This window comes from Myodes glareolus, chromosome 13 (genome assembly GCF_982192425.1).
Source record: "Myodes glareolus chromosome 13, mMyoGla1.1, whole genome shotgun sequence".
Classification (NCBI taxonomy): domain Eukaryota; kingdom Metazoa; phylum Chordata; class Mammalia; order Rodentia; family Cricetidae; genus Myodes; species Myodes glareolus.
The window spans coordinates 65,968,565-65,989,426 of record NC_142038.1 but is presented as its reverse complement, the minus strand read 5'-3'; the positions used below and the strand labels follow the sequence as shown (position 1 = coordinate 65,989,426).

Here is a 20,862-nt window from a genome sequence, read left to right as displayed (position 1 = left end):
TCTTGCAGTATTGTGACAGCAATGTTAAAGTAATCGGTATGAGGCTGTGGGTGGTTTTTCTTGATCACAAATTATCTCCTAGTTGTGAGAACGTCAAGTACATTTCCTGAGGGGATTGTGTAACATGAGAGCTGGCTTGCTTGGGGTATCTGTCCCGCCCGGTACCCCACAGCCGGCAACTCCCAAGGAAAATCACACACAAGACTCCATAAGGTTATAAACTGATTGGCCCATTAGGTCAGGCTACTTATTAGCTCTTATAACTTATGTTACCCCATTATCCTTATCTACGTTAGCCACATGGCTCAGTACCTTTTCCAGCAGGGCAGCTTACATCCTTCCTCTCCGGTGGTCTGGGCAGAACTGCAGAGGGAGCTTCCTACTTTCCAGAATACTCCCAGTCTCTTTGCTCTACCTCTACTTCCTGTCTGACTTTCCCACCTATACTGCCTGCCTGACCAATCAGCATTTTATTAAAATATGATTGACAGAATACAGAAAATTTTCCCACATCATTTCCCTCTATTTTTTTTTTAAACAAAGGAAAATACCCATAGTCCATTTGTTGAGAATGTGGGCGTAGTATTTCAGGCTACTTCCTGCTGGTTGGGGGCGCTGATGATCTTATGGGGACCTAAAGAAAATTTAGAGTTATAATCAAGTCCTGACTGGAGTATCCTGTGAGTCTTGATCATCTCAGACAGCAGTCTTGAACCTGTTCTGGATGAAGAACTCTGTCATCTGGGCCATCTGTTTCTACCAGAGATTGCTCAGGTGGTCTTCCTTTATGGAACCTGATTTTTCTTAACTCAGAATGAATTCAAAGCCTCTCATTTTCTGTGGAAACAAAAGCAAAATCTCTTCTCCAAAGTAACATACCTTTTGACTTCAGTTTTGAAGCTAAGGTATTTTCAAAATACCTATCTTGGGTTAGTTCAGCAGCATTTATAAACAAAAGTCTTTTAGCAGCTGTTGCTCCTTCCTCAGCATTCAAACAATTCAAAGAGAGCATAATAACATACAGTATCAAGATTCTCTGTGTATTTTCCATCTTTACGTGGCTTTATTTTAACCTCTATTTCTCTTATTTTTACTTTTACTTTTTGAGACAGTTTCTCTGTATACCTTTGTCCTGGAATAACTCTGTAGACCAAGCTGTCCTTGAACTCACAGAGATCTGTCTGTCTCTACCTCCCCAGTGCTGGGATTAAAGGTGTGTGCTACCACATCTTGAACTCACAGAGATCTGTCTCTTCCTCCCAGGCATTGGGATTAAAGGCGTGTACCACCATACCTTGAGGTCACAGAGGTCAATCTACCTCTGCCCCTTGAAGTCACAGAGGTCAATTTACCTCTGCCTCCCAAGTGTTGGGATTAAAGATGTATACTATCACACCCAACTACTCTCTTTCTTTTTTCTTTAAGAACTTTAACTTTTATCCTGCATATATTTTTAACACACTGTAAAGCATTTAGAGGCTTTCTTCCTCTTTGAATTTCTCTTTACTATATATCTCTTTTTTTCTGAACACACGAGTCTTTAATGGGTAGGACTAAAGCTGTAGCTTTGACAGTTAGATCCAGCCCATTCCTTAGCTTTCCAGCCTCATGGCTGAGATACCCGCCAGAGCTGTGTTCACTGCCACAACTCCATGGCGTTTCAAGGTCCTTGCCAGCAAGCAAGCTGCATCATTCTGCTCACAGACCACACTCAGTCAGACTGCCTGCCTGAAAGAGTCAGAGTTTGCCCTAGCAGGACGGCCCAGAAAGCCAGCATTTTAAAACAGCGCAGCTTTTTTCCTGCTATGGCTGAAAACTGAAAAGCATGCATTCAGCTTTTCATCAACACCGTTTAAGTGTTTCATGGCAGGACCTCTTAATGAGCGACAATTTTGCAGCTAAAATTTTTTTTTAAAAAATTTTAAAATTTTGCAGCTAAAGCTGAGTCAGGAAGCCTCTCTTAGATGAGAGTATTTGCTTGCCTCTAGCAAGCAGAGCAGACCTGAGAAATTGCTGCTACCAACAAAACATGCTTTACTCTATCCTTTCCCAAACTTTCTCAAGCTTTCTGTGAATTCGGTTATCCACGTCTGGGCGCCATATGTAACATGAGGGGCCGGCTTGTTGGGGTTTCTGTCCTGCCCAGTACCCCAACAAGCCACCAAGTCCCAGAGAAAATCAATCACACAGTGATCTCTATAAGTTATAAATCTGATTGACCCATTAGGTCAGGCTTCTTATTAGTCCTAGTAACTTATATTAATCCATTATCATTATCTATGTTAGTCACATGGCTCAGTACCTTTCTCAGTGTGACAGCTCACATGTTGCCTCTTCGGTGATCTGTGCAGGAGTGGCAGAGGAAGCTTCCTGCTTCCCAGAATTTTCCTGTTCTCATTGCATCACCTCTACTTCCTGTCTGGTTTTCCCGCCTATCCTTCCTGCCTGGCCAATCAGCATTTTATTAAAATACATGATTGACAGAATACAGATAATTCTCCCACACCATTTCCCAACAAGCCGGCCCTCATGTTACAGATTGGCAGGAGCTATAAACTCAGGTCTTGGTGTTCTCCAGAACACATGGTGGGTGGCTGTGTGCTATTTGGAGCCTTTTGCTAATGTTTGGAGAGATCTTGTCAAATGTCAGCCAGGCAACTGGGCACTTAGCTGTCGATCAAATCTCGAACTGTATGTTCAACATATCTAAAACAATAAACTTAATTTTCTTCTTTAAGATACTTTGATAATTCTGCTAAAAGGATTATTTCAAATGCTTTCCCACCCATTATGATAGCAAAGCAAGGCTAATTTCCCCTTTCATTATCTCTGATACAAACCATCTGATACATCCATCCCTCTCAGAGACCACTCCTGAGAGATCCATATGGAGTGTATGCTGATAAATGTCCCATTTCATCCCTGTACTCAGAAGTGCAGGATCTGGCAGGGATTCTGGCCCAAGTAAAGTCTATTTGAGCAGCTATAACAAAATGCCTCAGACTGGATTATTTATGATGGTAACTGGAAGCTGTGAGTTCACACACAGAAGACTAGATGTCTGGTGTTCACACAGATGCTGCCTTCTTATCATATCTTCACATGGAGAATGAGGCTAGTTAGCCCCAGGGGTATCTTTTCCATTTTTTCTTTTTATAAAAAAAGACTTTACTTTCAATTGTGGGGGGGAGGGGGAGTTATGCACAGGTGTTAGTGAAACCTGGAAGAGGGCAATGCTCTTCTGGAACTGGAGCTACGTGAAGTTATAAGCAGTCTGGTGTGAAATATCAGTTAAAGAAATGTTATGTTTGTTTATGCGGTGGAACATTTGTTTAATGAGGCAAAGATGTGTTGCATTCTTTTATGCTGCATTTGTTTAACTCTGTGTAGCTGCATTTCTTTGCCTGTCTAAAACACCCAATTGAGGTAAGAAAGAGATGAACAGCCAATAGCAAGGCAGGAGAAAGAACCGGTAGGGCTGGCAGACAGACAGAATAAAGAGGAGGATAAATCTGGGAGGAAGAGATCAGGGAGTGAGAAAAGAAGGAGAGTAGGATGCCGGGGCCAGGCCATGAGCCACACAGCCTGGCATGGAATTAGAAGGAAAGATAGAAATAGAGGAAGGTAAAAGTCCAGAGGCAAAGGATAGATGGGACAATTATTTAACAAAAGCTGGCTAGAAACAAGCCAAGCCAAGGCTGGGTATTTATAAGAAAGAATAAGCCAACATGTGATTTATTTGGGAGCTGAGTTGTGAATCCCCAAAGAGCATAAAAACAACCAACTACAATGCGACATGCGTTCTAGAAACTGAACTTTGGTGTTCTGGAAGAGCGGTGTGGTGACGAGCATCTCTCCAGCCCAGGATGTCTCTCGACAAGTGCCCCCGTCCTATTTCCAGGGGTTCCATCCTCATGACCTAAAAACTTCCCACAACCCATCTGCTAACATCATAACATTGGAGACTAAGTTTGGACATATGGGCTGGGGTAGTAGCGACAGTGGGAGGGACCAATGGAAGTGTGAAGTATAATTTGTCACTTAATTCATATTCTTTTCTTTTATGCCCAGGAACCATGGAATGGTGTCATAAAGTTGAAGATTTACTTCTCCCACGTTGTATCAAGAGAAGGGGGTTAAGGCTTGTGAGACTCACTGGCATGTGGAGCTGGGAAGGGATGGGGGGACATGCGTTTCAAAACTCAGTTGCCACAACGTGTCAGCCCAGCCCAAGCATTGCCTCCTCAACTTTGCCAGAGCTGATCCACTCCTCTGCGTTGCCTGGTGACATTTCACCCAGTTCCTATCACTTCTTACATGAATTACTTCCTCTTACTTGGTTCCGCAGCATCCAGGGCTAGCCTACTTCCAGCTCACTTTCCACTGGCTGTTTGTGGAGATGCGCTATGAACATCTCGTTCGTGTGAGGTATGCAGAGCCCGTTGTGGAAGGGCTCCATCCATGTCGACCCGTTCATTTCTCAGGGTTTTTTCCACTAGTCTACTGCCGGATGCGTTACAAAACTAAGCTGTGTTCTCTTCTGTCTCTAGGACTTTGAGACTCCTGTGTTATTCCTTGAACCTTCTCCCTCCTTCTCTTTGTCTTCCTGCTTATCATGCAGGTTTAGAAGCCACTCTTTCCAAGAGTCCCTCTCTGGCCATTTATTTGTCAAAGACTCAGTCTTACCTGGTTCAGACCTGGAAGTAGAAGCTCTCAGCGACAACAGCTTCCTTGGCCATCTGTTCCTGCTTTTTCCCTTGGCTTCTTCCATTCTCACGACCAAACGTTTAGCATATTCTGCAACTTCTTCATTTCTCTTTGTGCCCCGTTTCTTCAGAGCAATATGCTGGTGTTCATATTGCAGGACACGGGGAAGAACAGGCTGCTAGTCCTGGACTTCTTGCCTCCCTTGTTTAAGGGTCTTCTGACAACATACGCAGACATCATCTTCCTTAGAGAGATGGGACAGGGTTTCCTTTGGATGCTGCTCACTCTTTGGGGCCTCAATCAACAAGACAGAGTAGTGTCCATCAGTAATTAATTAATTAGTTAATTAATTAATTATATTTTAATTTTTTTTAATAATAACCAAGTTGACAACACTAACACTGACACCCATAATACCTCCAAGAACAGACTTGCGCTTTCTCTCTCAGCTCTCCTTGGTCTCCAAGAATGCCCTGTACTCAACAGCCTGCACACTCTGGCCTGGGTCAGGATGCCTCGCTTCATGGGAAAACCTTGTTTGTTTATTCTCATAATTGTTTTGGCCACATAACCCTCCCACTCCTCCCCCAGAGCATCACAGCTACTTTTGGGGCCAAGCGTGTCTCAAAGAAGTGAGAGGTTTGCATCCATCATTCACCCCAGTGAGTTCAATCCTGTTTGAGTTGGTATTTTACTCCTTGTTACACACGTATCTATGGTGCTATATTCTTGTTCATAAAATGGGAGTGATGACCACTATTTCTGACGGCTGCATTAACTACTTTTCTCCTTGCTGTGACCAAATACCTGACCAGAAGTGACTTAATGGATGGAGAGGTTTTTGTTTTTTGTTTTTTATTTACAGGGCCGGCTGAATAGGAGGTGTCCATGAAAAAGAACCCAAACTTCTTTATGAATGAACTCACACTACTGCCAACCAGCAGGCAGACCTCCTTCTATCTGCCTCTGAGATCCACATGTTTCTCCAGTGCAGTTGGTCTCATAACAGAAGTGACTTGCTGAACACTGGTACAGAAGACCTTTTAAAACATCACAACAAGCAACTGGGGGTGCAAAGAGAGAGCAAAAGAGGAATTCAGGGAAATGAGGACTTTGGAGGAAGTGTGAATAAAGACAGAAGAAAACCCAGGGAAAGAGAAGCTGGAGGCTGGAAATGCCGATCAGGGGCAGAGTGCTCAGCTAGCTTGCACAAGGCCAGTCCTGGTCACAGCTTTCCACAGAAGGCCGGGGTGCCCGAGATCTGTTTCTGTAAACAGTAAGCAAGGGGAGCAACTGAGGTACCTTGAGAGATAACGGGGATCCATAGCCCAGCAACTACTGCACACGTCTCCCCATTATTCATTAAACACTAAACCATGCCCTCTAGGGTCTGATTTTAGGTGCCCCTCGCACCCCTGCAAAGGGGTCATGTGTTGCCACTGTTGGAAGTGATTGGATCATGAGGGTACAGACCTAAGCAATGGATTCACCATACATGGAGTTGATTTATAACGATGGCATTTTTTGGGTGGTGAGACTCATTGGCAGAAGGTCACCGGGAGTATGACTCAGAAAGAAACATCTTGCTCCTGCCCCTTCCTGTCTCTTTGCTTCCTGGCAGTCCTGAGGTGAGCACTTGTTTACACAGCTTTCCATTGAAATAGGTCAGAAAGCAATGGGGTCAGCCAAGCGTGGACAGAAACTCAGACATGGAGATGAAATCTGTCCTTTCTCCATTTAAATGATTTTTTTTTCAGGTATTTGTCATAGAAACAAACAAACAAAAAACCTGACCAATTCACCTCCCTGACAGTAAGTCACAGTCAGCAAGGGATGATGTCTGTTGAGTGGAAGATAGGATCTCTGAATGTGGTGAGTATTGGCAACATGCTGGGACGATAAGTCAATAATGCACGTGCCTGAAAGGAGCTGCCAGGGTTGCTCACGGCACATGCCCCTCACGCTTTCGCTCTGCAGATGTTCCCGAGAACTAACGGGATAACAGGAAACACATCCTTCTCCTACCTCTTATTTCATCCATGAAGGAGAAATTAATTGTCTCCATGTTCCAAATTATGAGTTATCTGTGATGAACCGAGTGGCTGGTGGATCACGGTTCTTCACATGTGGTCATCACAGCTCAGCAGGCTTCCTTTCTTCACCCAGAACAGATGTCATCCACACCTTACCATCACCCAGGATGTGACTACCAGGGCATCTTACTGCTGAACAATGTGCCCCCGGGAGACCCCGTCATGGGGACAAGAACAAGTCCTGTTCTTGTCTAAGGAAACGAGGAATTCAGATGAAGTCTCTGAGCCTGAGAAAGAATGCGGCAGGGAATGACCTCCATAGTTCATCTTCACACAGGGCCAGGAGAACACATAAAATACCATGCTCACAACTGACGTACTATAAGACCATGTGACTAGTGAGAAGCAGAAGGCAGGGCTGAGGGCTCTCCCCTGGAGGGTGGGACCCGTTGCTCTGGAGGCCAAGTACAGTAAGAGCTCTCAAGGTGTGAGAAGGAAAGCCCTCTGGGGCTCAGGTTTCAGAAAAGGGTTCCTAAGTGCTTCTGCCTCAAGTGGTCATCTCATGACTCACAGAGAATGTATTTGCACACATGTACTACACCATACACAGTGACAATAAATGCGTGTGTACTACACCATACACAATGACAATAAATGCATGTATACTACACCATACACAATGACAATAAGTGTATGTGCACACATACTACACCCTACACAATGACAATAAATGACGAATAAAACAATACATTTGCTTCAGTAGGAAAATGCCTGAACTTTTACAAATTCAGATGAAGGAAAACAGTAAACCTGGTGCCCTCTAGTCCCATATGTACAGAACTGGGGCAGGCCTTTGCTTTTGGGCACCAGCTAGCACCAAATCATGACATGGAGATTTCTTATTAGTTATGAATGTTCTGCCTTATCTTATACTATCCCACTAGCTCTTGTAACTTATTTAACCGGTCTCTCTTCATCGACGTTTTGCCTTCAGATTTTTTTACCTTTCTTCCTGTGTATCTTGCTTTGCTGCTGTCTCCATGTCTGCCTGGCAGCTGCCCGGCTTCTGGCCCAGGGTGTATCCTCGTTCTCCCTCATCCTCCCTCCTTCTTCTCTTCCCTTCCTTGAGCCTAGATTTCTCTTCCTATGTACTGTCTCTACCTGCCAGCCCCACCCATCCCTCTTACGCTGAGCTATTGGCCGTTCATCCTTGTGTTAGCTCAATCTTTACATAATTTAACAAATGCAATGTAAACCAATTTAACACATCCTTACATGGTTAAAATAATATCCCACACCACAGAACAGAAAGAATCTTAGAGCTGAGGAGTCACAGTTAGCTTTGCCAACTTGACACACAAGTTCTTGTTCCTAGGGAATAGGAAGCCTCATCAGAGACCTTGCCCCCATCGGCTTTGCCTGTGGGTGTGTGTCTGTGGGTGTGCTTCTTAACTGCTAGCTGATGAAGGACGGTCCAGCACACTAGGACTCTATAGGGAAGATAGCTGTTGGGTGGTGGTGCACAGCTGAAATCCCAGCACTTGGGAGGCAGAGGCAGGAGATGTCTGAATTCGAGGCCAGCCTGCTCTACAGAATGAGTTCCAAGACAGCCAGGGTTATGCAGAGAAACCCTGTCTTGAGAAACAAACAAGAAAAATAGAAAGAAAGGAAGTCCATGATGGACTGGCACCTGTAAGCCAATACATTCATTTCTCCCTAAGCTGGTCTTGGTCAGTGTTTATCACAGCAGCAGGGTGATGTGACGATGGGGCACGGACTCAGCAGTCCGCAGGGTGAGCTGTGACCCTCTCCGAGCTGTCAGGTTCCTCCGTGATTCTCATTCCCAAATCATCAAAGTTTGAAAAAACTAGGTAAGCGTGACTAAGTAAAAACATAAATCACCAAACACACCATTTAAAGATAGAAATCTAGCCGGGCGGTGGTGGCGCATGTCTATAATCCCAGCACTCGGGAGGCAGAGGCAGGTGGATCTCTGTGAGTTCGAGGTCAGCCTATAAGAGCCAGTTCCAGGACAGGCTCCAAAGCAACACAGAGAAACCCTGTCTCGAAAAACAAAAGCAAAAAACAAACGAACAAAAACAAAACAAAAGATAGAAATCTAAACTACATAAAAGCGAATTTATGAAAGTCACTCACCTCCGTAAGAGCTATTTAGTTTTCTATTGTCTTTATATATCTTTTTCATTATTTTTTTCATTTCTAATTGTCTGTATTATGAGGGCAGAAGGGGGCATCAGATCCCTGAAGCAAGAAGGAGCAGCCCTATGACAAATCAGTTTTATGCTTTGAAATGATCCTTGGTTTGTCATTAAAGTCTATCATCAGCTGTCATGAGTGGAAGAGTCTGCCACCTAGCGGACATATTTGGCATTACAGCTTTCCTCTCTCCTGCTGTTACTTCATAAGTTGTTTCTAGTACATAGCTTAGACACAGTCAGATGAAGTGTGCATACAGGTTATCTGAAAACCATTCATTTTTATTGTTTAATCTATCATATTTAATATCTGTATTGAGCCATCACTTTGGATGAAGGAGAAAATATGCTCAGAAAAAAAGACTTATGACTTGTGTGTATGTGTATATTGTGAAAGGCAATAGGGTATTGGAGCCTTGGATCCTAGCTAAGTGTGAGCTCCCTGATATGGGTACTGGGCACTGAACTCAGGGTGTCTGGAACAGTAGCAAGTACTTATTTGCTCAGCCACCTCTTCAGCCCAGAGTTTCTGTTTTACAAGCAGAAGTTTTTCCTTCCTTCCTTCCTTCCTTCCTTCCTTCCTTCCTTCCTTCCTTCCTTCCTTCCTTTCTTTCTTTCTTTCTTTTGACACAGGGCCTTGGTATGCAGTAAGGCTGGTATTGAAGTCATAGAAATCCTCCTGCCTCAGTCTCTCGAGTGCTGGGATTACAGGTGTGCACCACCAAGCCCAGTTGGCAGTTTCCTCGATTCTAGCTAGTATCCACTGGGGAGGATCAGTTGAGGATTGCCTTCTGGTTGACTTTTCAGCCTAAGGACAGAAGCTAGAGGATCACAGTAGGGTATGCCACACATCTATGGCAAAGCCTTCCTACCATGTATGGAAGTTAACAGCGGGGGAAACCAGGAGAGTTGTGATAATTACATGATGGAGGTGCAAGTTTTAACTCTATCCTTCATTTCATGATAGCCCACGTGTGCTCTGGAGGGATTGACACAGTGTGACTCTTATTCCTGTGAAGTTAAGAGAGTAGGTTTCCAAAGTCCTGCTTGTTTTAAAGCTCTGTTGTGCCCTATCTCCTGGGCCACTGCATCTTGGAGGACACAGACCTGTTATCTTCCCCCACTGCCTCTGGCCTGAGAACACTCCACCACATGCACTATCTTTCAGTGGACTGTATCTCTTGAAGCTAATACTTGTGGCCACCTGTGAAACACACTGCTCTTGGTCTATTTTCATATCCATCACTAAGGGAAGTCACTGGATCAAGTTGTAAGAAAAATGTACTTGTAAGAAACTCTCACTGCATCCATCAGTGGTCATGACATAAACTCAACCTGGAGTCACCAAAAAGTTTATGTCTCATTCTCTTATAGTCTGCTCCTTTTTTTATGGTGGGAGTGACTCTGACATCATTCATTTGCCTTTGATTTTTTTTGGGTGCTGAAGATTGAACCGAGGGCCTCATGCATGCTGAACCCATGCATTCCCACTGAGTTGCATCCCCTGCACCTCATTTGACTCTGTGACTAATACCTTGATCTTTACGGCACAGTAATCACCGACTCCTAGGAATGTCACAGTGTTTGATGTGGGAAGTCCTTCTGTATATGTGTTGCTTTTATTTGTTGATGAATAAAGCTGTTTGGCCAGTGCCTTAGCAGAGTCATGCCAGGTGGAAGTCCAAACAGAGAGAGAGAGAGAGAGAGAGAGAGAGAGAGAGAGAGAGATAGAGAGAGAGAGAGAGAGATAGTAGAGTCAAGGAGATGCCTTGTAGCCGCCAAAGGAAAAAGATACCAGAACATTACTGGTAAGCCACAGTCTCATGGCAATACATAGATGAATAGAACTGGGTTAATTTAAGATGTAAGAGCTAGCTAGGTATACACTTAAGCCATTGGTCAAACAGTGTTGTTATTAATAGAGTTTCTGTGGATTATTTGGATCTGGGTGGCCGGGAAATGAAAGTGCAGTCTCCATTTACAAGTTGGCACCCAATGTTTGGCAACATACATCCACATAAAGCTGAAAAAAGCTTAAAAAAAAGTGCTTCTAGACCCACAAAAATGTGAGTCAATTGCAGCTTTCCTGGTAGCCACATTTTTAAAACAGGTTCTGTTTGCTGGTGGCAAACAAATGTGTGACTACTTTAAGAGATGACTTCCTGGTTCATGCTGGCAGCATAAAAGGCTAGCTCTTTCTGGAGGTCCTGCTATAAAGCACTTAAATGGGGTTTGTAGGCAGCATGCTACCAGTAGTTTAATGGTGACAGAGACCAGCTGCATTCCTGGAGCTGGGGCAGTGAGCATGGCTTGCAGAGGGTGTGAACATGCCTCTGCCGTGTTGGATGGGGTGAAGGCAACAGGCAAAGCTACAGCGTTAGTCCAAGCCATGCCCGCTTAGCATTTTAAAAAATGCTCCTGGTCAGAAAAAGATTACAGATGCACAGTAAAGACAGATTCAAACAAAAAAGGCCTCTAAACAGCTCTCAGTAAGTTTAATATATGTACAAGGGTTTAAGACAGAGGATAAAAGATATACAGATAAAAATAATTTAAGGATATTAAATAGGCTCTTAAAAGAAAAATAGGTTTAAAAAATGGGCCACAAAAAGATGAAAAATACACAAAGAGTCTAGGTTATGTATATTATTATGTTTTCTTTGAATTTTTGACTACAGAGAGACATTTGATTCTGGGGGCTGCTAAACTAAATAAACATATATATTTTAAAGGTATCTTGACTTCAAAATTTGAGTCTACGAATATGTTACTTTGGAGAAGAAGTTTTGCTTTTGTTTCCACAGAGGATGGGAACCTGTGGATTCCTTCCAGGTTAATGTGGTTTAATGGAACAAGAGCCCCCTGAAAGATTTCCATGAACCCTAAAAATACTTTGCCCAACAAATAGCAGGAAGAAGTTTGGAGAAAACTATGCCCACATTCCCAAAATGATTGTTTATAAATGTTTATTTTCATTTTAAAAGGGTTGATAATAAATGGTTAATGCTCACAGTCAATTTCTACAAAAGGGAGGGGGATATGATATAGAGATAAATACTTTATATTAGTATGAATTTTGGTCTATTGATACAAATTTAAGGTTGATTTAGTTAAACTGTAATATATATATATATATATTTCTACTCTTGTTTAAAGTATTATGCTTATGCAGCTCATTTAAAAATGTAATGTATAGTTAAGAAATATAGATTTATAGATAGTCATCTATAATAATTAAACTTTTAATTATATTAGTTAGGTTTTCTAGATATACAGAGATATATTTCAGTTAGATAGATAATCTTCAACACTTCAAAAGACCTACAGAATATGACATTTAAAATGTTTTAAGAACTTAGACATTTCTCAACAGTGAGACATGTCTGGTTCTAGCACCACCAATCTACTTCAGTAGGATGTTGGGCATCGAAGAGGTTTCTTATGGAGTTTGCTGGCCATTTGGGCAAGAAATTGCTCTTGCTGGGACTACTTGATGGTATGCTGTATAAACTGTACATGAAGGACCCACAGAAAAATGACTGTTTAAACTGCCAAAAGAAGGCTAGACAGTCCTTCAGAGTTCCTTCTTCATAAAAGAGTCTGCCAGACATTCTGCAAGATACAGAAACGACTGACAAACTGCAATATAGGCAAAACAGTCTTTCAAATTTCTTGCTTCATAGAAAAGTCTGCCAGATACTATGGTCCTATAGGCTGAAGATGGATGCCCCAACATTACATAAGAAGTTTGGGTGACTGTCCAGGCAGCAAGTTGTCTCTGTCAATTCTAGAGTTTTGAAAGTTGTTTACAATGCACTTCCTGTTTACTTGGGTAATATTATATTCTTCTAGGGTCTTTGATAAAATCGAAGACAGATAGTTGATAGTTATAGTTTTCTTTAGCTATATTAAAAGATAAATTCAATATGAAACTTTGGACTCACAAGATAGAATATTTTAATTTTTGCTAGCTACAAATAGACTAAATATTGTAACTGTAATTCTTGCTTGATAACTGTTTTGTTATATGTAATTTGACTGTGTTAAAGTTAAAATCTTCCTTTTTATTTAGACAGAAAAGGGGAGATGATGTGGAATGTCTTTCTGTATATGTGCTGCTTTTATTGGTTGATGAATAAAGCTATTTCAGTCAATGGCTTAGCAGAGTAAAGCCAGGTGGGAAATCTAAACAGAAAAAGAAAGAGAGGGAGGGAAGGAGAGAGAGAGAGAGAGAGAGAGAGAGAGAGAGAGAGAGAGAAGGCAGAGTCAAGGAGACACCATATAATCACTGAAGGAGAAAGATATCAGAACATTACTAGTAAAACTACAACCTTGTGGCAATATGTAGATCAATAGAAATGGATTCATTTAAGATGTAAGAGTCAGCTAGGAATGCGCCTAAGCCATTGGCCAAACGGTGTTGTAATTACTATGGTTTCTATGTGATTATTCAGGTATAGGTGGTCAGGAAATGAAAATACAGTGTCCGTTTACAGGTGTTCTGCCATTCAACATCTGCTCAAGAATCCTCTAACTTTGAAGACTCTGAAGGCCAAGGAATGGGCAGCTCGTACACATAGGTGGATCTCTCATTATGAAGAGCATAATGTACAAAGTCTTGGGATGCTGCCTAATAACACTCAAAGCATACAGATGAATCATCCAAGCAAGAAGGGGCCAAGGTGAGCAGGCATCATAAGTGAAAGTCAATTGGGCAAAAGCAGGATGCATCCTGTGCTTAATAATTTTAGTAGATTATGTATTTTCTAGCCTGCTCCACAGCAACCAAAGGACATGTGGCCCTAATGCAACCTATTTCTAGTTTCAAATTTCTCAGCAATATCGTTTGTGGAACGTCCCAGTATACCCAAGGTAGGCATTCTTAGGACCCCGACTTAGAGCTTTTGAAGGTTTAGTTACATGTATGGTTCTTCTAGTGCCTGACTCTGGGAGAGTGGGACTGAAGGCTTAGGAATGGTGGCATGAATGACTCTGGGACTCCTCTGATTGAGAAATAAGATGCAGGAAGTGATTTCATGATAAGTTGAGAACAAGGAAAACTCTAACCAATCTGTCATCCTCCAGTCTCTCTGTAAAACTTAGCGCTTACACAGCAGGGTGACTATGCCTGCACCCAGCACCCGGGAGTGCTGCTCTGGGCCACCTCTGCATCAGCTGAGGAACACTGAAGCCAAAGACAGGAATTTCCATTAGCTCCCCTCTCACTGGAACATGTACACTTTCTTTTAAATTAAAAGATAACTGCGCTTGTCTTTTGACCACACAGGTACTGGGTCCTTTTGGAAAGTCATACGGTTGCCTGGTTACCAGATTCTATGAACTGTCACTTTTGTCTTATATGTCTCAATTCAGAATGGGGTTTGGAGTATTAGAATCCCTTTCTAGGTCTAAGGGGTTGGAGAACGAAGCCTTTGAAAAGTCAGTACTAGGTCTGACTCACTCAGGAAAAAACCGCAAGAGCAACCTTGAAAATTTCTTTATTTATAGACATTTCAGAACCATTTAAATCAACAGACAATGGATTATTTTTTGACATAACATACTGGATTTCTCTTGAGGTACACATTGGGTCCATTAGATAACGCTCTGGAAAGCAACATAACCAACTGCTGACATGGGTTAGCAGCCCAGTTTCCCCAGCCAAGAAACTGTACAGAGACTTCCAAAATCCTTAGAAAATACAATTTCCATTTAAGTGAAGGAAAATTTCTTAAGTTCTTGAGTTTCATTTTTTTTCTGAGTCTTAGATGAAGCAATATTCCAAATGGAACATAATATAAAGACAGGGGTCAGGTTTATGAGTAGGGGATTATCTAAGTCCTATCCTACGGGACGCTGTAAACCAAGGGAACTCACCATCCGCTAAGCTCTGTGACAAACGCATAGCTCTGGAGTTGGACAACTACAGACAAGGTTTGCACCTAGCTTGAGACGTTGACTTGTTTCTTATTATCACAATGAGGCAAACTGTAAAACAAGAAATCTTGAAAACTCAGAAATGTGACTTGACATGATAGGGCCACCAGGATCCTACATTACAAACCCACAGTATAATAAAAGTCCTGTTGGCCCTGTTTGTTCTCTGGCCCTTTGATTCTTCTTGCCTTAGCAGCTCCAGATGTCCAGAAAAGCAACGGCAATGGGTGTTATGGACATGTTTCTGAAAGCCTCATGTGTCCAACAGATGTAAGTTTTTGGTAGACTGAAACACAAATTTATTGGGTTCTTTGGAGAAATGTTTTGTCTCCCAGTTTGCTACTCAGGAACGCACTAGGAAAATGAAGGGCTCTCCATCCATCCACACCTACCCCTTGAATTCTCAAGGAGGCAAATGGGTGCTAGGCAGGTGGCTCGGCAATGCGAGGGGAGCTTGTTATACACGTGTCTTGTCGGCTGGCATGGACTATCACATTTCCCATAAGGCTGTGGCATTTCTGCAAGATAAGAATAAACACTACAATTTAGCTGAATGGGCAGTTTGGTACAACTTCATAAATTTGAATGGTGTGTGTGGGCCGAGAGAGTGTATACATGGACATTTCACAGTTCATAAACTTGAGCAGTTCAACTTAAAGACAGAACTTGCAGTGAGTTAGGAGATTCTGTGGCAGGATTGGTGGGTGAATGCTGGAGTTTTCGCTCTGAATTGACTTCGTATTTTACATTTCAGCTGCTTGGCTTGTTTTATTGCTGATGCTCTTTCCTGATGGGAGGGGGCAGGAAGATTTTAGACATGAGTTTAAGGATCACCCAAAGATCCCGTTTAGACAGTACTTCTCCACAAGTCCCACGGTCACTTATGGGGCTGTAGGGAATCTGTCACAAAAAGAGAGAGGTATTGTCTTGACCTGGCTGGTTGGAAGAGGTCCCACTGTGGGATGTGGAAGGCGAGAACTGTTTCTGCCTTCTGCTCTGTGTAGCCTGTCTCATTCCCTCTGCTGGCTTATGAATTCCCTGTCTAGCCAACATCCTCCGCAGACAGGTGCTCAGCTCAGAAGTGGCAATTATACTTATTTGTGGCTTTCGGAAATGCCAGTACTGATTATCATTAAAAAATTCCAAGTCAGTAAAAGAAAACAGGAGACAGTGAAAGACAGATGCATTTTTCCTCTAAAGTATTCCAAGTGTTAGTGTCTTGGGGTGTTTACTGTATGTCTTAGAAGGGGCTGTCATTGCTTCCATCTGTGGGCTCCTTAAAGGTGGGACACAAAACTCTCCATAAATCCACCTTCCAGGAAAACTTAATAGTCTCTCATGCACACATACAGTGTCAGCAACTGTGATTTTGCAACATAAACAAGTTCTCAGAGGGCGGGGGTCATCTCTTTCCTCAGCCTCGGGTCTGGCACACAGAAAGGGCTCAGCGAATGTCCAATGAATGCATGATTCCAAGGCCTATTCTTGCTCCCAGGGAGGCTCCAGGATCCCAATTAATACAGAGTTGGCACGCACATGCCAGGACCAAAGCAAATGGACTAAAAGAAGATGGACACTCTTATTTTGTTTAAGGTTCTTGCAAAAGATGCACCACGGCAATTGTTTATGTGGGGACAACCTTCACAGTAAATGCAAGCCAACCCTGTGGCTTGCGGTTGAGTTTGAGAATCACGGTCAAGTGCTGGGTACTAGAGGATGGACAAAGGAAAGGTTTGTCAGTGGTGATCACTGTCTCTACTGCAGGTTGTCTGTCTTCATTCTCAAGGGAAGTAATGCTCTTAGGCTAGGCGAACTTTCTAAGGAGTTAATTCCTCTCACTGAGGGTTGCTTTCTGAAACAGATTTTCTACACGTCTTGGTTGTGAGAGGGCAGAACAGGAAGTTCGCCGATTCACGAATGGCTTCTGAAGTACTCCAGCGGCTCAGTTTGATGGAAGATTCTTTTGACTTGCACTGTAGTATTTACATCTAGGATGCATGTTAGGACGGGATAAAGGCCTTTGCTTCTTTTAATGTGAGCAGAAATGACAAACTAGACTAGGCGTCAATTCATCTCAGCTCTAAATCACAAGATGGAATTAAGGAGCTTTCTAACGGAAAGAAATAGTGACGGACTTCACAGGGCTGCAAGTGCTGGCTGCTGGCTCTTGCTCTTAACAGTGATTTCCTTTTTGGTGAGTAGGAAGACATGGTAACATATGGTCAATCCTTCAGAATACACTGCCTCCTGGTGGCCAAACAACCTCACCTGAGAAGCTCAGGCGTGCATCTTGTTAAGAGAATGTCTGCCCAGCTAGAATCTGGGGAAAGACCCAGGAACTGTTTGGAGGGTACATTTGTTGCTCAGAAAGAAACAGGAACTCTTTGAGGTCATATACCTTCAAAGAGTCAAGCGTGGGGAGATGATGCTATATTTTAAAGTATTTAATCACATTTAGCAAAATCCTTAGATACGTTCTGGAATTCCCAGAATACGAGTATGGTAATTATTATTATTAGTTATTATTATTACTTTAGAGGAATAGAAAGAGGAGGTCTGTGGAATTAGCAAGTACTCATTGATATTTTACGCATCAGTGCAGAGATGTGGCGTATATAACAGAGAGGTGGTCTGTATGAGTCATGAGCTTTCCTAACACAAGAGGCGTGGCCAGAAGACCTCACATGTGTGAAGAAATGCTTTTCAGATTTCTCCCTGGGACACATGGGAGGGAAGTGGCTGTCGTGTCCTCAGCCGTCACGTGGGTCTGCAGGAATCAGCCCTTGCAGGGCTTAGACATCACATTAAATCCTTCAGCACTCCTGACTGATTGCTCCTGAGTTTTCAGGGTGGAGCCTACGAGCTTCAAAGGTCAGATTCTGAGACTCTTTATAACCACCCTGCCAACTGGTCTTAGAGAATTCACTCAGTTAAAGGGCCCTAAACCTCAATGGACATTAGAAAATAAACAGATGTTATTTAAAATATCAGATTCAAAAATTACATTTCAACATACTTGCATGTGCTGCATAGGAACACACACACACACCTATTTTGTTTCTTCTCTGCTCAATAAAACTAGCAGCAAGTACAGATCAAACGTAATGGTCATGATCTATGTCATTTCCAAGGACAGCAGATGTCCTCCATCAAAACATGATTTTTGGAAAAATGCCTTTTGATAAAAAGATCTCCACCAAGCATATAACATTAAAGTGTCATTTCACACCACTAACATTGTCAGGCACAAGAGTTAAGCAATTGGCATGAAGCAAAGAAAGCCGCAGAATACAAGTAACTGCCGGATGGACGGATGTCGACTCCCTGCGGAAGGGACTGCTCACAAGTGTTTATGTCTTTCAGCTTTGGCTGTTTGTAATAAATACCATGCCTTCTTGAAGACCTACTGGGGTAAAAATGAGTTCTCTGAATACGACTTTAGTTCTTTTAGCAGCTGTTGAATGTTGAGTGACGTACAAGGCACACCTCTAAGTGTTCTGTGCAGCATCTTTATTGATGTACAAAATAGACTGGTCACCATTCAGAAATGGAGTCTGCATAGTAAGACTTTCTCTAGCTCTATTTACAGAGAAGGGCTTTTGCTTTGTTTTCTTTCTCTCTTTTTTTTTAGTGCAAAAACATGGATTTGAGACCCAGCCCACCCTTCTAGCACACGTTTCTCAGCTCTGTTTCACGCTGACCAGGGACATTTGGCTATATCTTGGGCCTCCAGCCATTTATAAACTGCATTATTTTCTTCACCTGCAGTTTGCTTAGTTTGAAATCCTCTGAGAGGATTTCTTCTGTTAACTGAACAAGCAAATTCCCATCGATCTTTTCCGTGACAAAGAAAGCTATGACGTCTTCAGACAAACCAATGAAGCGTAAGGACTTGGACACTTCCTCTATCGAGAGTCCAGAGAGGTCGGCAGGTGGCTGCCACGGGGAGCCGTCCCCACAGGATCTGGGGGCCAGCTGGAGGTGGAGTGGAGATGAGAAAGGGTAAGAGACAGCAAAGACGTCCTGCACGCCCTTTCTCACAAAATACTGGTCCTCGGAGAGGTCCAGCGACCCTGCTGTGGGGTCCTCCTCAGCACCATCAATTTTCAGAGGCAAAGGAGATGTTTCAGGGGCGGTTCTCTGTTCCACTGGCTTTGGGGCCCTTGGGGGCAAGGCAGGGCAGGAGACGCTCTGCTTGGTCATGCCAGCTGCAAGGGAGCTGTCCTCGGAGTTCTCCAGAGAGTAGCTGGCGGACTTGGGGCAACTGGAGCCGCCGCCGCTGCTGAACTCTGCAGAGGCTGTGCTGGGCGGGCTGCCTAAGAGCTCGCAGCCATCAAAATCAAAAGGGGCCGGGCAGTTTCTCTTTGGTGTGCCAGGTGTCTTCTGTCTGGGGTAGCTGTAGCTCCTGCTTGGATCGAGCAGGAAGTCACTCCGTGTCTGGCTCTCCAATGCTCCCGAGTAATGGTTGGGCCATGAGAGTCTGGAGGCCAGAGCGTCAGCAGAAGGACTTCCAAATGGGGACTTGGGGTCCACAGAGTCACTCTTTATTCGGTTGCAAGGGTAGCAGGAAACGGGGGCACTGTCAGGAGGGCTAGTGTCATTCTTCGTGGTGCTGCTTAAAAACAAACAAACAAACACAGAAAAGGAAGTTAGTAAAACAGAATGTAACCCTAGCCTTTGGGAGGTAGGACGAGCTCTGTGAGTTCAAGACCAACCTGGTTTACATAGTGAGACCCTGTCTAAAAACAGCCAAACCCCAAGCTTTTCTTTATCATTATTCACAGATGTTATTTCTAAAGTGCAAGGGCAACATGTGTGTGTGTGTGTGTGTGCGCGTCTATGAACACGCACATATATATACATACACATCTTGAATTTAATAAATTACTATTAACTTTTTTCTTTAAAAGACTGTAAATTTCTTTGTATTTGTAGATATGTGCATAATGATTTAAAATGCTATAGTAGAGATAAAAATAATATATGCATACACATAAATAATGTATAGCTTAGTTGATAAGAAAGTACGGTTCGTAAGGGCCTGCGTCTTCATATTGAGAAAAATTTTCATGCCATGCTTTGGTCCAACACTGAAGAATAACGTCTGAGGTGGGCAAGGGTGGAGGCAGAGCGGTGGCAAGTGTCTCATACAATCACGCAAGAAACAATGATCTGCCACATCACCACTGTCCTTAACTGTATCCTCCCCAAGGTCTGCTGGGAAAAAATGCTTCTGACAAAATGCCTATCCTTGCCTTGGTTTCAAACAATAGAGTTAACACATAGCAGAAGCATTTTAATGTCCAGACAGGAAAAATGAAATAAAACATGCCTGCAAAGACTCTAACGTTTAAGAGCACAGGCAGAGGTGCATTCGCCCTAGAGGCCACACTTCCACATTCTCATATTGACGGTGGTGAGACCAGAGGATGCTGAAAGGCTGGTGAACAGGCTCAGGGGGAGCGGGGGTCATGTCTGAGGGAGCAGCAGAGGGAACGGGCATTTTGTTTTACAGAAGAACTAACTTAGTTTTCTGAGAAAAACGGGGCTGGTCTGTTTGGTTTCTCTAGACAAACTATAGTTGAAGGTTACATAGAGCCAGACATACTATAACTTGAGAGCACTAAAGAGAACTTTTTAGAAAACAACGCCCATTTGTCGGTAGTGAAGCAGGCTGTGTCTTGTGAGAGCTCAGAGTTCTGGAGAGACCCAGACAGGACCATCTTTGCAGCCATCGCCAAGAGGGGATTATTCCTGCAGGGTTCAAGTTCAGAGCAGAAGGCTGAGAGGAGCCTTTGGGTTTGAGGTCCTGATAGAAGCTGTTGTCTGCTTGTATCCAAGTCAAGATGAAAATAACCAGAGTCAGCTTCTGAGAAGCAATGGAAGGCCGCACACTGCTTCTAAGAGGAGGGGCTTTCCTTGGTGTCTCACAGACCCTTGTGGCATCTTTTCTTATCATGACACCAAAC

At 43.2% G+C, this 20,862-nt stretch overlaps 1 protein-coding gene across 3 annotated transcripts in view; it reads right to left on the bottom strand.

The window, feature by feature from the left end:
• Positions 1–14,438: 14,438 nt before the first annotated feature.
• The window catches only part of Garem1 (GRB2 associated regulator of MAPK1 subtype 1), a 170,953-nt gene continuing 164,529 nt past the window's right edge, over positions 14,439–20,862 (bottom strand). For 2 of the 3 annotated variants that reach the window (XM_048442662.3, XM_048442664.3), the window contains exon 6: positions 14,439–19,508. In XM_048442662.3, coding sequence (XP_048298619.2) covers positions 18,608–19,508 — 901 coding nt within the window. In that variant the 3' untranslated portion in view covers positions 14,439–18,607. The remainder of the gene's footprint in view (positions 19,509–20,862) is intronic. The other variant, XM_048442663.3, reaches the window with a different exon arrangement.